General features: G+C 28.0%; 1 protein-coding gene across 3 annotated transcripts in view; it reads left to right on the top strand.

Annotated features, from left to right (window-relative positions):
• The window catches only part of LOC136985186 (calcium-binding mitochondrial carrier protein Aralar1-like), a 56659-nt gene that overhangs the window by 33359 nt on the left and 4779 nt on the right, over nucleotides 1-18521 (top strand). For all 3 annotated transcript variants that reach the window (XM_067282400.1, XM_067282402.1, XM_067282401.1), the window contains 2 exons: nucleotides 614-822; nucleotides 3468-3548. In XM_067282400.1, coding sequence (XP_067138501.1) covers nucleotides 614-822; nucleotides 3468-3548 — 290 coding nt within the window. The remainder of the gene's footprint in view (nucleotides 1-613; nucleotides 823-3467; nucleotides 3549-18521) is intronic.

Here is an 18521-nt window from a genome sequence, read left to right as displayed (position 1 = left end):
ATTGTTGCAGACATTCGCACTGATTCGGCATTCGGGTAATGACCTTGACTATTCCCAAAAACATCATATCAGCTATTCTATTTTGTGCACATACCCTACTATCTACTAGTAAATAATTACGGTTTGTCCATCTTTTTATAATGGTTTTAATTTATATAAATTTCAATCTAATATTTTTTTGTATCTGTCCTATAAGACGACCCTGGATTTTGGGGGCCTTTTTTTTTATGATTCAACTATTGTCTTATCTGTCGAGATATACAGTATATGAAAATAAAGATATTATTTTTACTTCATTTGTAATTATAATACAAAAAAAAAAGCAGAATATAATCATTGTCTTTATATTGATATATTACATATACAACCATAAGTTCAATAGAACCATTATAGTAAAAACTTCACTAGTGGAGCCAGACCACATGCAAATGCAAATAGGTCACGGGATTGAAAGTATTTACAGCAAGGGTTTTTATGCAACTGGAGTCTTGGCCTTAATATGGTAGAAATTGAAATTAACAAAGATTTAAATTTAAAAAATGTATTTTATAAAAATTCAATTTTATTAATGAATTTACATAAGATGGAATTAATTCATGTGTATTTTTTTCAGCTGCTGGTGCAACAGTTGTTTATCCTATTGATCTTGTAAAAACGCGAATGCAGAATCAGCGTTCTGGTTCCTATATTGGTGAATTAATGTATAAAAACAGTTTCGATTGTGCTGCAAAAGTGATACGTCATGAAGGGATCTTTGGTTTATATAGAGGTTTGATGCCACAATTAGTGGGAGTTTGCCCTGAAAAAGCCATTAAATTGACAGTATGTAGCATTTTATTATTATTTTTAAATATCAATAATAAAATCTCATGATAACTTTTATTGTGAAAATATATTGGGTTGAACCAAAAGTTTGTTCTGATATTTACATAATCACTCATCTGTGGCGCCTCTGTCGTGCTTATCAAGTTTTAACTTGTTTAGGTTGACATTATGAATATTTGCATATTTATTACATAAGTTTAATTACAGCTATTTTTTAAAATTTTGTTATTTTTTAAGAAAAAAAAATTAAAATTAAAATTAAAAGATAAGAAGGGCATTTTTGACATCTCATGGTCCATCATTTCCAAAAATGAAAAAATGCGACAAAAACTCAAAAAAAAAGATATGTGCTGTATATGGGGAGGATGCAGTTACTGATCAAATATGCCAGAAATGGTTTTCAAAATTTAGGGAAGGAAATTTTTCTCTCAAAGATGCACCTCAGTCATGACGGCCTTCAACCATAGAAGGTGAGTCTATGAGATCTGGAAATTCCCCTGAACGTAAAATTATAATAATTGTTCCCTATATTGAATTGAGAATTTTCCTATTATAAACATCCTCGCTAGAAAATGTGCTGGCGGAGAAAATATGCGTTCCCGGCCGTATGACTGTCAACTATCCATTGTTCTTACGCTGAGTACAGATCATCTTGCAACTTAAGTTTATAGTTAGCGCCCGAATTCGCCGTATTGTTTCCAATCCCAGGAACACCTATGGCCTAATCACATTCACGTGACCAACTTTCCCATCAAAAAGCTATATAAGATGCTTCCTTCTCCCCCTTAGGGGAGTCGATTGTCGTCCAGCATCACTTGTGACAAAAGAGTTATCTTGTGCCTTGTGTCTCTTGCCCTAAGGAATTTGGATATCCTACGGATTTAGAATTCAGAACTACTTTATACAAAATCAGATTCTCTAAGAGGTATGGAACCCACCAATGTGAATTCTCCCTCTCTTTGCGTGGTAGGGATATATAGCTTTTTATATATGTCACCCCTTTAATGTCAGATTTTTGTAACTTTTTTTTTTTTTATTAAATCGTTGTTATTCTGTTAAATGGTGTCTTATTTGCTCAAATATTCGCCTATCACCTTACCACAACTCCACCTTCCCTCCTACACTCGACTGGATGAAGAAGTAGTCCTGTCCCTGCGGGAAACCCTACCGACAAATAAGCCATCTCTGACTCGTGGGCAAGTTCCTCCGACTTGTTAGCTGAAATTAAACGGCGGTCTGACTTCATTGTACCTCCTCGGTACTCACAAGTCCATAACGGCTTTAATTCAAAATGATTGGCATAAAACAACATGAAAGATAACTGACATCTTAAAAATATCCCAAACATCTGTTGTCAGACATTTGGCTAGCCTTGGATACACTTCTCATTATGATGTTTGGATTCGCCATCAAGTGAATGAAACCTTATTGAGCATGTTTCTGTATGTGATTCGCTTTTAAAACACAACAAAGATGGTTCCTTTATAAAGCAATTAATAACAGGCGATGAAAAATGGATTGTTTACAACAATACTCAATGCAAGAGATCTATGAGTAAGCCAGGTGATCCTCCAGTGCTGCAATCTAAAGCTGGTTTGCATCCCAGAAAAGTAATGATTTCAGTTTGGTGGGACTGGAAAGGGGTTCTTTATTATGAGCTTTTATCCCAAACAATTAATTCCAATAAATATTGTCTCCAACTGGATGAACTAAAGGCAGAAGTGCATCAAAAACGTCCAGAATTGCAAATTGACAGGGAGTGGTATTCCATAATGCAAGACCATGATGCAAGACCACACATATCGTTAAACATGTGCCAAAAACTTCTAGACTTTAACTGGGATGTTCTGAGTCACCCAGCGTATTCTCCAGATATTGCTCCCTCAGACTATCATCTTTTTCATTCATTGCAGAATAATTTAAATGGCATAGAATTTCAATCTTTAGAAGATATCAAAAATCACATCGATAATTTATTCAATCAGAAACCCACCCAGTTCTACACAGATGGAATTATGAAACTATTCATCAGGTGGCATAAGGTTATTGAACAGAAGGGTGAATACATTGTGGATTAAATGTTTTTATTTATTTCAAAATAGTATATTTTATTTCTTTCTAAAAACCAAATGAACTATTGGTTCAACCCAATAGATTGGTTTAAATTTAGATGTAATTGATATGGAATACTATTTCTGAAATAACTATTTTTCCTGATAGCAAAAGATTTTATTAATAATTAGATTGTTTTTAATCGTCAAGGGAAATTGTTATAACATACAAAGTGATATTATTAGTGATTATATCAAATCATTAATCAAATTTATTGTAGTATTGTATTCAAATTTTCTGAATGCTTAAATATATTTTGTAGGCTTTAATTTTTTGCTTAAAAAATTTTAATGTTAATATAAATAAAAAGTTTGTCTGTAGAAAATAAATATAAGAGTTTGGATCCTAAATAAAGATAAATTAAGATGAGTTTTAAACCTTGTTATTATATAAAATATATCATTTAATATTATTTGATATTTTTTCCTTAAAGTATATATTATATCACTATGAATTTATTGAAATATAGCATTTATATTTAACAATTTAAATCAGAAATATTTTAAATAAAAGAACTTCTAAATAAATAGGTGAATGATTTTGTTCGAGACAAGCTAAGAAGCCCAAAGGGAGAGATACCTGTCTGGGGTGAAATATTTGCAGGATGTTGTGTAAGTTTCTTTAACTTTGATTACTAAGAAGAGACCTAAGTGCATAGCTAACTCAAGTCACATTGGTACTTTAAGGTTAGTAGGGTTCTCTGTCTGTAATCCTTATACTGTATGTTAAAATATAGTTAACATCATTCATAAATATTTAGATGTCTGCTAAACAAAATATCTAATTCTGATCACTCAAATTATATTCTAATGCATTTCAAACATTGATACAATTTCATGTAGGAGATCAGGTGATATAAGTTTAAATAAACTTTTTCAATATGGATGATAATAAAAGCAAAAATTTTTATATCTGATTTTTTTTTTAAGTATGAGAAATTGTGCAAATTTTACAAAACTAAATATATGATTTTAAATATATAAACATATTAGAAAAAGATTTTATAACTAAATATGAACTCATGAATATGTTTTATATATTTATGATTATAAAAATAGAAATTTCTCTAAACTAATAGTGATGCAGAAAAATAATGCTATATAATTAATGAAATTATGTAATAAATATAATTTTATTTCATGTAATTATAAAATTGCAATACATTACATGCTATATATAAGTTTTGCTGTAGTTTCCAAAAATTCTAAAAAAAAAAATATAAATTTGACAGATTTTTTTTGGCATTAAATACTTTATATTTGAATTTTAAATAACAGCAAATAATTTTCCACTGCATTATGATTTCATAATGTTTGTAGTGTTCATAAACACAGTTTCAAAAATCTGGTAAATTAAAATGTCAGATTTGCATTTGAAATTTTTGGAACTTTAGTCATTATTTGAAATTCATATCTTTACAAAAGAACATTCTTATGAAAAGACTTTTATTCTACGGACTATATGCAAACCAAATAACTATAATATAAAGTTAAGCATTTATCTTACTGTTTATATTTTATCCTAGCATTAAACAAATTAGCCTTTCTCAGAATTGAAATATTAATTATTTATATTGTAAGCAATTTATAATAAAGTTGAATCTATGGAATACTTCAATTTTCTTGTTATGGAGTTGAAAATAATAACTTTCTTTGAATAATACTGGATGCAAAATGTTTTTTAGTTTCTTCATAATTAAAAAAAGAATAGAAATCACTTGGAACAGAATCCAGGCTTGATAAATTTTATCATGTTTGCTATAATTATATACGTGTGCCATTTATAGTATGCAACTCTTCATTATTAGACAGTTTATCTGCAAGTAATAAAAAGCCAAATGATTTGAATCCCATTTGAATAGAAATATTGCATGTATGCAATTAGTTATGCATGATATTATATGTGAAAAATCATTGCAATTTCTGCTGGAATTGCATGTATTCAGATATGTTTGTCATCTTTGAGATGATGATATAAGATTTATAATGTTGTGATGAAAGTAGTTGGGCATGCATGCATGCTCTGTTTTGTAGTTGTTATTTAATGACATTGCAGAAAATTTAAATGAATTTAAATCTTCTTAAATAATGCCTTTCTTAGATCTGTTTGCTTTGAATATTTAATAGTTTTTTTTTGTAATAGTATTTGTTGTAGTAATTGTTTAGTAGTTGTTGTTGTGTTTTTGCATGTCATAATTAGTTTATATTATGCACTTTTGCATTTTATTACTTGTTTTAGTTATTTGTAATTTCTGAAATGTTATTGTGCATTTGATATACGTATGTTTTTTGTTTGTAAACTCTATTATATTCTTTATGAAGTGATATTCATTTTGAAACTTATTTCAATGACTATCTCATTTGAAATATACACCACTTAAAATACTGGAGTAAATATTATTTAGAAATAGTGACAGCCTTCTTCCATGGACTCAAGGTCAAAATTCAAAATGGCCATTCAGTGAGATTATTACTTGTATATTGCAGTACAATTATAAGCAAAGTACTGAATAATTTATTTATTCTTCCAGTTTCAGAGATAATTTTTTTATTATAAATTTTTATTACAAGTGTATTTCTTTTGTTCAATATGAGTTGATATTATTTTGCTTTTTAAGAAATGTGTCTGAATATACAAACTTTTGTTGATACTGGCTGTGTGAGTAAATCTTGTCTTTCATTGCTTTATAATTTACAATTTTGCTTATTCTGCAGGTTAATGTTAATCTTATAATCATTCAATAATAATTTTTTGTTTATATAACTTTTCTTTATCATAGTATCTTCACTTTTAAACAAATCCTTTTTATATTACAATTTTACAGGTTAATGTTAATCTAAGTGTTAATCTTAAAAAGTCTAAATCTTAACAAATCTAAGTGCAAAAAATTACAATTGTAATTTTTTTACTTTTTAATTACTTTATTTTTATATTATGTTAATTCTTACTTTTTTGGTTTGTGCTTTAGTCTTTATGGTTGGTTTTGTATTTTAGCCTTTATTAGATCTGTTTGTTTTAGTAAGATGCATACATACATACATACAAGAAAAAATTCAGCATCGACAAAAATACCCTCTCGACTTACGATTACCATTCTATCCATCAGCTTGCCCCTGACGTTTACTTCGAAGATCCAAATGATCATTCCATGTTTAGGATTTACACTGACAGTTCCAAGATGGGTGACGATGTGGGTGCCACTTTTGTAGTTTACTCCGACCTAGGCCGCGAGCTTCACAACGCATGCTTCCATCTAGGTTCACACTGCTCAATAGCACAGGAGGAAACTTTAGCTATTTATATGAGCTTAATTCCCATTAGGTATAGGAAGGACAAAAGACACTACTTACATTATCACATTTATTCTGACGGTAGGGTAGCTTTACACAGAATTGTGAAGTCTGATAGCCGCTTAAAACTCATCCATCTTATACACCACATTCTCAGACACTTAGACAACAACATTAGAATAATTTCCAATGGGTTCGGGTCATGCGGGGGTTGTTGGTAACAAGACCACTGATCGTCTTGCCAAACAAGCTGCAAAGTCTTCAGTCACCAGTACTTTCAGTTATATTCCTACCTTGTACATCAACAATCACGTCAAGAAGCAAATCTTCATTCTCTGGCAAGACAGCTGGGACCATGACACCACTGGTAGGCTCACCTACACTTTCATCCCCAAGGTTGACACTATTGCGATTCTTTGCCACTTTTACCCTAGTTACACCCTCACTCAGCTACTTACAGGACACAGAAACTTTAAGCAATACTTGCATGAATTTAACCTTGGGGACAATCCACAATGCAATTATGGTATTCAGGACGACCAAACACCACTTCAGTTAGTTTTTAACTGCAATAGGTACAATGACATTAGGGATAGTTTAATGAGAGCTGCTATTCTTGAATAGTACAACTGGCCTTGCAATCCGCACCAACTCATTCACATGCGTACAATGTTCCACCATCTACTTGCATTCATATCCCTTAGTGGGGTTCTTGAGAGCACTTACTCTGGGGGCACTGATGGCAATTAGCTTTCCCTTGCTTTGTTTCAACTGTCAATATATAGCTGCCTTTGAACTTTGTATTTTAATTCTTATTTTCCATTTTTTTTCAGTCTAAATTCAGTTAGTTTAAGTTAGTCCTAGTTGTAAATTAGATTAGAGACTCTTAGCTTGGTTTCCAGTTAGGTTATGATAAGTTAGGTTAAATTAGATTAGGGTTTGTTAGCTTTAATCATCTGGTTAGGTTTGTCCTAGGTTATGGTAGGTTAGTTTAGTTAGTAAGTTAACATTCAAAAAATAATAATAAAAAATAAAATAAAATATATTTAGGTCTTGCTTGTTTGTCTCGTCCAGTTTGTCATTGTGTTCATTTGCTTTCACACTGTCTGTCTAGCTGTTTAGCATTAAGATTTGCAATCATGTTCAGTTTTATTAGTATTAAGTAGATATAAGTGTTCCTACTAATTTGGCACTAACTTTTACACTTAGCTATTCATGGTGGTGCTCAATTATTGGTGCTTACTACATTCAGATTTTCTTTTAGACCTTTGGGGACTATGACCTTGCAGCATAAAAGCTGCATGCCAACATCAAACATAGAGAGTACTGTAGCCATGTATGCCGTTCAGAGGGATCCTACCTTTCTCTACTGTATCTCTTCTCCCTCCTTCTTCCCCTCCCCTTCCCCTTACCCTCTTTTCTGCCAGCTAAACACTTCGTGTACAGCTGATGCCTTGATATCATCAATCAAGGTCAAACTGGGGGGAATCTCATATTGTCAACATCTGAGTCATTATAATCTCGCCAGGGTAAGGTGACGAGATTTTCCTGCCACACAATGTATTTAATTTCTAAGTTGATAGGGGTTCAATTCTGACATTACCAAAAGGGCACTAGTGGGCGCAGTCCTATAAGCCTTACAAATGCGGAGAGCTGCAATCCTTTGAACAGATAACAGTTTTTTGCGATTATGGACTTTGGCGGCCATGTGGCCCCAGACCTATATGGCATAGAGGAGTGCTAGCTGAATTGCACCCCTGGAAATAAGCTTAGTAGCATTAGGGCCAAGGCCCCATGTGTTCCTAGCAATACTAATGAGAGCGTTGGCCATCTTTTTAGTGAGGTGCAGTAGTCTTGTGATGTATGATACTACCAATAGAGTATATAAATACAGTATCAGTGGCGTAGCGTGGGTGTCAGCCGCCTGGGGCGGAGGAAAATTTTGCCGCCCCCCCTTATTTAGGTATCTCAATTTAAAAGACTAAAATATACAGTAATTCTAAAGAACTTTTCGGCAAGAACAATCTTCATTATTGTGTATTGTACATGTTACAAATAAAAAAATCATGTATATATGTTTTACAACATAATAATCACATTTATTACAAAAATTTTTACAAGATATTATTATTATTTATTCTGAAATTTTGCCGCCCCCTAAAAGTGCCGCCCGGAGCGGGCCGCCCCTGCCGCCCCCACTATGCTACGCCACTGTACAGTATTATAAATAAGTATATCTCTGAAAGTACAATACATGTCATTGACATTGGCACCTAACACCTCCCTGTAGTGCCAAATTCATTTATGATTTATAATTATTTATTCCAAATTATAGCCTGGGGATTTATGGCAGTGGTTGGTGTGTTGTTGCTTTGCATCAGGCTATTACGGTTGTTTATATGTATTGATTCCTTGCTTGTTCATGATGTATCATAAAATTATTTAATGTAATGTATAAATATAATCTCAAAATTTTAATCCTTACAATTATAAAGGTTTGTTCTGTAATCTGAGCTAATATTCAAAATAATATAATCATTATTTTTCAAAATAAATGATTGAAAACCTTGCATAAAATAATATATTGATGGCTTAATTAAATGTTGCTTTGCTGTAAACTAGAATATTCTCATGCATTTACAATTATCAGAAGTGCTTCATTAACTGAAGTAACTTTTATTAAAAATTAATTTGATAATAAACATTTCATTTGATTGCATGCATTTGAAATATCCTCACTATGTGGCCACATTGGATCTTGGCTGAATCCATGTCAGTATATAAAGAAGTTGAAAGGTGCAGTCTCTAATCTTTATTTACTCTATGCTTATAGAATAATTAATGCTGAAAAATTTGACCTACAGTATATATTCATCTTAACATCCACTTTCATAATATTATTTAGTACATAGATAAATGCTATATACAGTTTATGCCAATAACAATTTGAGAATAACACAAATTGAAAACTAATAATATTAAATTAAGGTAAATATTGTAATTTTCCATAAATTTAATAAATAAAAGTATCATTTTTCTATCAAATTTAAAATTTTAATCTTGAATTCTATAATTTTACAAGAGATTGTTGTATTTGTTAAAGTATGATACAATAAAACTTTTATATTATTATTAAATGAGTTAGAAATTTGTTAAGGTCTGAAAAATTCTTAGCTACTATAAGGATAAAGATGAATAAATTTACACATTATATAAAATTCTGCATTTATATTATTTTTTCATTCTTTCTAAAAAAGAGTGAATACTTAGGATTGACTTGTTCTTGGGAAAATTTAGCATTTTGGTATGATTAAACTAATCTTCTTAGATTTTTGTAATTAATTTTAATAAATGAAAATTAAAAATTATAATCATGAGTGAGAGTTGGAATTACTAAAACGTTAATATAGAAATCTTTTCAAAAATATTAAAATAAACGTAAAAAAATATTTGTATTAATAAACTATATTAAAAATTTCATAGTTGGCAGAATATATATACTATTTATTTTTATTGCATACTGATGTAATGATTTTCAATTCATAATGTGAAAATATAATTTCAAAATATTGTATGAAAAGACTTACAAATAATAAAATTTGTTTCCTCAAACTGAAATAACATTGAAAGTAATTTGATATTGTAGTTTTAAAATTTAATATAATATTAAAATAATAATTTTAATAACAAATTTTACTTATATATAAAATTGCTGTGACTCTAAAAGTTTAAATCATATTAAAAATGGAAAGAGAGAAAGAGATAGATTTCTTATTTAGAAATTTGTTATCTTAGTCAAATACACAAAACATTATTTTAAAAATACATATCTACTTGAAACTTTCTTATTCATGATTATAATTATTATTCCATTAAATATTTAGTAATGTTTGTGTCTATAATTGCTTTAGGAGCTATTGGTAATGAATACATTTAATGATTATAATTACAGTAGAGCATCATTTATCCAAATCAATTGGAGACTGGGGTTGAATTATGTATGAAAAAATATATTAACCTATCCCATGTTGAAATTTTTCTCCGTTGCGTGTCACTTTGCATTGAATTTTTGTCGATGTTAAGCCCAACGTAAATTTTTTAAAATAATAGTGAGGTTGAGGTCAAAGTTTTAAACATGAAAACATGTATGTTTTCATGTTTCAGCACCACTTTCCTGTAAGCCTAGAAGTTTGACAATGGTGTTTGGAAAGTTGGAATGTCGAGCATGATTCCACTGACTTTCCAAACACCATTGTCAAACTTCTAGGCTTACAGGAAAGTGGTGCTGAACATCCGACGTACATGTTTTCATGTTTAAAACTTCGGCCTCATTCTCGCAAATAATCATGGCTATTGAATTGTTAATTATTATTTCTTTATTTTGTAGAAACAAAATAAAAATATAAAAACAAAAAAATTATATTTTGGAAGTTAATCTTGTGTTAAAAACATTCGATTCAGCATGACACAGTCCAACTGGAAAGCTTTCAGTTAACCGACGTTTCAGTTGATCAGTTTTTGGATAAACAACGCTCTACTGTATTATGATAGCAACAAAAGCAGTCATAGTAGTAAACATTTCTTGGCATGAATAAGAATAATCTATAGTTTTATGAATTAAGAAGAAAATAAAATCGATCAACATATTTTAAAAGGCATGTTAAATGATTGATTATTGTACATCAGATCACTAATTATAGTATGATATATTGAATTAAATTCCAACGTTATATGTATACTTCCTTTCAGTATACAATTTTATTTTAAGAATTTTTTTCAGATATTTGTAACAGTTAAAATAAACAGGAATTTTTCTTGAATGTATGAGGACTTTTTGATTTTAAAATTTCTTTTATGTAACAATTATTATTTTATTTTAAAAATTATTTATGCTATATGAAATGTTATAGTAATGAAATTTAATTTTCAATATTTAACCTTAGAGATCACAGGAAGTTTCTCAATCTGTAAGTAGTTTGTAAGAATTTATTAAACTATTTACAGATTTATTTTATAATGTTTAATAACTTGAATTATGCCATAAATTTCTATGTCAGATCTAAATAACTAGTTTTATAAATTAAAAATTTAAATATTGCAATGACAGTTCAGATATTTTACATATTTCTTCAAAAAGTCCTAAAAATCTTTTTGTATAAGCAATAGCTTTTATTTCAGAGTAATAGTCTTATATTTGACAGTGAAATTATGATTGTGTTTAGTTAAAAGTAATAATGTAATAATCATAAATCTGATGTTCTTAAAATATTTCATATATATATATATTTCGATCCACAAAAATTTGTTTATATAAGAGTCAAAACTTCTGCACTAAATGTTTTTTTGAGTTCTACTTCATCTTAAGATCCAAGCACAAAACTAGAAGAAATATTTGAAAGATTTGATGATAAAATATAATAATTTTGTATATTTGACAGATTTTATTTGTGCACTTAATGATAATTAAACTTTGTATATGATTGCACTTGCAAAAACTACAAATATAAGATAATTGGAACAAGAAGTATTTTATACAAAAAATGCATTATTCAATAAAAAAATAAATTTTTATATCAAAACTTAAGCAGTAATCATTATAATTTCATACTTACTGAAAACATTTTTTTTTACTATAAAATGTTTTATATAAAAAATATTTTACTTCATATAAATATTTGTATATTATTTATCAATTTATTAAAAATACAAAAATTTTATTTCTATAGTAGTAATTATATTTGATTAGAAGTTTAGCACAAAATATAAATATTTTATTGAAAATAAATGAGTAAATAATAATACAGCTTAATTTCATATTTAACAGTTGCCGATATGAAAGGAAGATATTTATAATTAATGGAATATTATTTTTTATACATGATAAAACTTTCAGTGAATCTCTGAGGTATTCTAGAATTTAGTGATTTATTATACATTATATCAAGTATAGGATAACATCTAATAAATACTTGATGTAATGCGATAACTTACAAATTCATGCCAACTTAAATAGGTTTTTGTATTTTTATAATTTTATTTGATTTTTAAATGACATTTAAAAATTATTTAATTAGAATAAAATAATTTATATATAATTTTTAATTGTTAAATATTTAAGAAAACAAAACCAAAATGTTTTTGTTTACAATTAGCTGTTTTGCCATATTGTGCTAAACAATGTTTCTCACAGGGAAATGGACATTTTTCATCAATGAAGTAATAGGCAGGAAAAAAAGGAAAGTGCTGCTGTAAGTACATGTGTAGTAAAATACACATACTTACACAGGGATGTGCAATTATTATCCATTATTTCAACGTCATTTCAGATGTTTCAAAATCTGCATTTGAATAGATGGTATATGCAGTAGGTTTAAGTTAGCTGTATTGTTTTTACAGATTAAACATTTAATTAGTTTAATACTCAAACTATAATAAATAAAATATGTGCGTGTATTGTGTGATTAACATTTATGTATAAGTTTTAAAGATTTATCTATAAATTATGTACTATCATTATTATTATTATTTATGCAATTTAGTTTTCTCTAATATTTTGAGAGAAAAATAAGTTTCAGGATTTCTTTCATATTTAAACAGCTAGATTTTTATATACTATATGTATATGTTTAGAAAATTATAGATTTCTCAGTTCTCTATTCCAGTTTAATAATTTTATCTTCAATAGAAGGAAAAACAGTTCTAGATTTGGTCACTAGGTGGTGGTCTAGATATGCTTCACTTCCTGTTTAGTGTCTTCTATTCTGTCATTGCTGTTTTGCAGTGTTTGATCTCTAACAGGTACCTACAACATGTTGGAAAGTCTTCTAACTTGTAAGTGATTTTTTTTTATCTTTAATCTACAAAATTCTAAGTACTGTTTAAAAACCTGTAGCAGTTACTGTGATGACATACAATAAACATACTGATTACAATAGGGTGAAATCATGTAAAGCATGTTTCGTGACCTCCTGACTTGTTTCACCAGAAATAGTTATATGATTTACGAATTAGTTACCTTGAAGCTAATTAAGGAAAATTTATTTTGAAAACTATTGCTGATGCTCTGTTGGGGGTAACATTAAATTTCTTTTTGGAAGATACCTGGAGGGCAGGTTGCCCATTTTTTAACAGCTTCTTTTTCATTTTAAATGTGAAAACAGCTTCAATTATTGTATGCATTCATAACTTTACAAGGAGAGAAACAGCAAGTGGAACCTACATACCTATTACACTGAAGTCCTTGTCTTCAGATTGTTGTCTGCATATTTTTGAGTACTTGCTTGATTTCTTGGAAGATTTAATTCTTAGCGTAAATGTGCATAGGTGGATTCTGTGGCACATCATGAAAGGATAAGCCTTGATTTTGTCGGAGGCAGATGATCATTGAGGTTCACAACAATTAGATGGAATGTTTAGATAACTATTTTTTTAGTACAGGCAAACTATTTTCAAAAACTATATTAGAGTTCCATAGACCAACGTGTCTAAGTTTAAACAAGAGTTCATATACAGCTTAATAAGGTACAAAATCACTTACCAAGTATTTCATACACTAATTTACTATTAAAATCATGAAGTAATGTGTGTACTTATATTTTTAATTTCAGCATACATTTATTGTTTTATTGAATAATAAATATGTTTTATATCAAACAGCCTGTCGTAACTGGTATGTTTATTGTATCTCATTACAATAACTTCTACAGGTTCTTTAACAGTACATAAAACTCTAGAGTGGATTGAAAGTAAAAGAAAACTACTTACAAGTTAAATAAAGACATTCCAACATGCTATAAGTATTTGTTTAGAGATCACATACCACAAAAACAGCAATGATAGAATAGAAGATACTAAACAAGAAATAAAGAATATCTAAAACAATCTAGGGACCAAATCTAGAACTGTTTGTTTTTCCTCCTATTAGTTTAAAGATTCAGATGCATATCATTTGCTAATATTATTTTTTTATATCTTAATAAAATTTTAAATATTGCTTATATATTAATGACCACAGATTATTTTGAATTTGATCAAGAGTAGATGCAATAAAATAATTTGAAATCTCAAAAATTTAATTAATGTTTATTGAGTTGCAATTTGAAAAAATTTTAAACCTATAAATTCTCACTGTTGTCTATCTGTCTGTTCCTTCCTTAATCTCAAGAACAGAGTTAGATGGATGAAAATCAAGACCAGATATGGAAAGCTTAGGGGCCCCAATTAACTACAGGGTGATTCAAAAGTCACAGAAATTTTAAAAAATTAATAACTCAAAAACTATTTACATTAAGATGATGTGGTTTTCACAGAAATGTTAGAAAGAAATTGGATTTTTTTTATGAGTAATAAAAATTTTAGTGCCAAAATAGTTACATTTCTTGTCATAGATGGCGCTTGATAAGATTACGTAATTTCTGTAGTTGTTAACTACATAAATTATGAAATGAATAAAGTTGTGATAATTCTGCCATTATTGATTCATTTTTATCTATATTTGCTGGAATACAAGCTTATTTTAATTAAAACTATGTTAATTTATTACAAATGGTTGAACCATTATTGATATCTATTATCGAATAATTTGCTAACTAAATTAGCACATGTTTAATAAATAAACAGAGATGATAAAAAACTACTAAATGGGTTTAAAAATGCTAGATTATTTCTTATCAGTAGTGTAACTAGAACTGATATTGGGGGCTGTAAAGTAGAACATGCAAACCTATATATCACTGTTGATGTAACAATCAGTAGCACTGTGGATGATGTGGATTATAAACTCTTAGGTATAATGTATGTATGTATGTATATATACATATGCATTGTTACATTTGAAATCTTTTTCCTGTACAGTACCTATTTTCTTTTTTTCTTCATTTATTGATTTACAAAGCTAAGGGGGTATAGGATCTGCTCCCTGGTTATGCTACCATTTATCTTTCAAAAACTGTTATAAAGATTTTTATAATAATAAATTTTTAATATATTTCAATAGAAAACTAGTTTTGATATTTTCCATGATTATTAAAATAGAGAAGTGAGTTAATTTTTGCATTGATGAACTGCTAACCATAAAAAGAATTGTTTCAAACAATTTTTAATTGATGCTTTTTATTTTTCTCACTTCATTAGCTGAATACTGTTATTTTTTTATTCATAAATTACTGTATATTAATAGTCTTTTTCGTATTGAAGATAATAGAAACTATTTGAATAGCTAATGAAATATGATTTTATTGAATATAATTTGATATCAGTTATATTAGATCTATCTCTTCACATTAGCAGAAATGTTATTAATCATAGAAATAAATTTTGTCGTCTCCTTGTGAGCATTCAGTTAAGAAAATGTTACAAAAAAAATTTTTTTTTGTAATTGTATAGATGCTGGTATAGTTTAAAATTACACCATGGGTACATAATGTAAGATTGACAATTGTTTATGCAAATAAAACTATGTTTTTAATGATAATTTTTGTTTTTTGATGATAAACACTCTTACCTAAATTATATTTTATACAATTTTTTATTACTATATTTATTATGATAATTTTAAAATTTGAATATTTAAAATGAGTAATAATATACTGCAATGCAATATCTATAATTTAAGATGCGCAAATTTTTATTTGCATTTTAAAAATAAAAAATAATTTAAAGTTTTTAATGAAAATATATTTTAGAAATGTATGCTTATTTCAGATTGAAGAAGTAAAGTTTCTGCTGTGCAAACAGCTGTCCCCTAGAGTTTGTGGGACCTGAGGCAAAAGTTGTTGTTACTAAAAACATCTAATCACATTTAAAGATAGCCTTACTTTTCTGTTTCATATGCCATTTAGGTTTGGCAGAAATCTATTTTTATAAAATTATGAAGTAAAATTTTTTCAGATGCTATTAATAATAGTAAGCTGATGATTAGATATTAATAAAATAAAAACTTGTATGCTTATTATCTGAAAATTTACAATGAAGTACAATGTTTTTTTTCCTGTCACAAAAAAAAAATAGAAACAGCAGCACCAGGAATTGATGGATTGTCTCAAAATTGTCACAAGTGAACAAAGCTCATGGGCAAGCGAGAGCAATGCTGCCAAGTTATTTCATAAAATTTACTTTCCTTGTCCTTTGTTCTGTAAAGTCATTAATTTATATCATGATAACTTTGTTTTGCATAGAAAGACAGTAATGTTAAATTAGACCATCTCTCTTCAGTCATGAAGTTCTTAGGTAATTTATTATTAATTTTAACTTAGAAAACTTCATTCTACCTCTGCAGAGAATAGAAGCAGTAGCAATTAGAAGAGTTAATAAGATTCTTAAGTCTGTATACAGATTTGAAAATAAAGTCTTAATTTTAGGTATCACATTTAAACATTGCATTGGAGTTATAGATGAAGAATTTTTACAGCAAATGTCATAAAATATTTTAATTTCATTTAACAAGTCTCTTAAAATGAGCAATTATTTATTGTGACATTGTCAGAATTCCAAGCTGAAAGTTTTAATTTAAAATATATGCTCTCCACCTCAAATTAATATTGGTTTGTCCCTGACATAATACTTTTCCTTTAATGATATTCCTACCAGCATCTATCTAACACTTTTCAGGGGAAAATTTTGAATTGAAATAACATGATGGTTTGCATCGGAAGGTTTTATATAGTTAACCAGGACCTCCTGCCCCTAAACTTTCCATATCTGGTCTCGTTTTTTATATATCTAACTCCATTCTCAAGATTAAGGAAGGAAAGATGGACAGATAGATGGATGACAGTGGGAATTTATAGATCTACAATTTTTTCAAATTGCAGCCCAATTAGCTTGTATTTAAGCAAATATTATGATATATACTGTATTAACATCATTTGAAATAACAATGCATTCGGGAATGTTAAATTATCAGTTAAAATAAAAATATTTAAATTTATTAATATTTAAATTTCCTTTCAAGTTCAATTGAATAAAATGTTTATTGTAATTGACTAATTTTGTATGCAGTTATTCATTGTCATTTGGAATGTTTGTTCCTGAACTAGTCTGATTAGTTCTAATTTAGTTTTAATGAAAGATAGTCATATTTGGAAATATCCCTAGTTATTTTTAAGAATTAAATTGTTAGAAGATAGTTGATCATCTGACAGTTATATTACATTTTTTAACAGTTTGTTTAAAATTTGATTAATAAATCTTTCTGTATGTTTTAAATATTTTGCATTATTTGCAACTGCAATATTAAAATTAATAGTTTTCAATTAGCTATCATGTGTCAGCAATAGAATCAGATTTAAAGAAATAGTTATTTAATGATAAGTTTGACTAAAAATTAAAATAGTCAACATCTAAATTTTAAAATTGAGTGGTTAAAACGTTTAATAAAGTAACAGTATAATTAAGGTATTGAAATTTTTATTTGCAAATGAAAATAAAATCTGAAAAAAACATTAATAAATTATTTAAATCATTAGAACCATGTTTAAAAGGCCATTCTTACATTAAATGGCTAATTAAAATTTTATATTTCAAATTTTTGGTTTAGTTAGCTTTCTTTTTGGTGTTAGACTTAGACTTTGTTGTATTCAAGTATATTTTGTTACTCGCTTTACATAAAATTATCTTAAAATAGAATAAATAAGACAAATAATAAAGTTACCTTATATTTACAGGGTGGCTACTAAATATTTTAAATTAATTTACATATATTTAATATGACAATCTGTCATAATATGCATCAATTGCCACTGTCTATCCGAGGACAATAAAAACAAAATTGAAGACAACAAAAATGCCTTTATTTAACAATATTCTCTTTTATAGATTATCAAAATGCATTTTTGCTTTATCAAATTTAAGCCCTCTTCAGTTAAAAAGTTAAAAAGAAACAACACTTCTCTGACATTACAGAAGTTGTTGTAATCTGTAATGTCAGAGAAGTGTTTTCTCTAAGACTATTGCTATAAATTTTTTAACTGAAGAGGGCTTAAATTTTATAATCTATAAAAGAGAATATTATTAAATAAAGGCATTTTTTATTGTCTTCAATTTTGTTTTTATTGTTCTTGGAGAGACAGTGGCAATTAATGCATATTATGACAAGATTGTCATATTAAATATACATAAATTAATTTAAAATATAAAATTGTTTCTAATCATTTTGGAAACTGTTCTTAAAATTTCTTTAATCATCACATAATTTATAGACATTTCTTAAAAAATTAATTAAAATTTTCAGTTTAAAATTATTGATCAGAAACACTGATTATTTTATACATCTTGTAATTACTATATATTTTTTTT

This window comes from Centruroides vittatus, unplaced genomic scaffold, assembly GCF_030686945.1.
Source record: "Centruroides vittatus isolate TY-2023 unplaced genomic scaffold, ASM3068694v2 contig_955, whole genome shotgun sequence".
In the NCBI taxonomy this organism is placed as follows: Eukaryota; Metazoa; Arthropoda; class Arachnida; order Scorpiones; family Buthidae; genus Centruroides; species Centruroides vittatus.
This window is presented reverse-complemented; position numbering and strand designations above follow the sequence as displayed.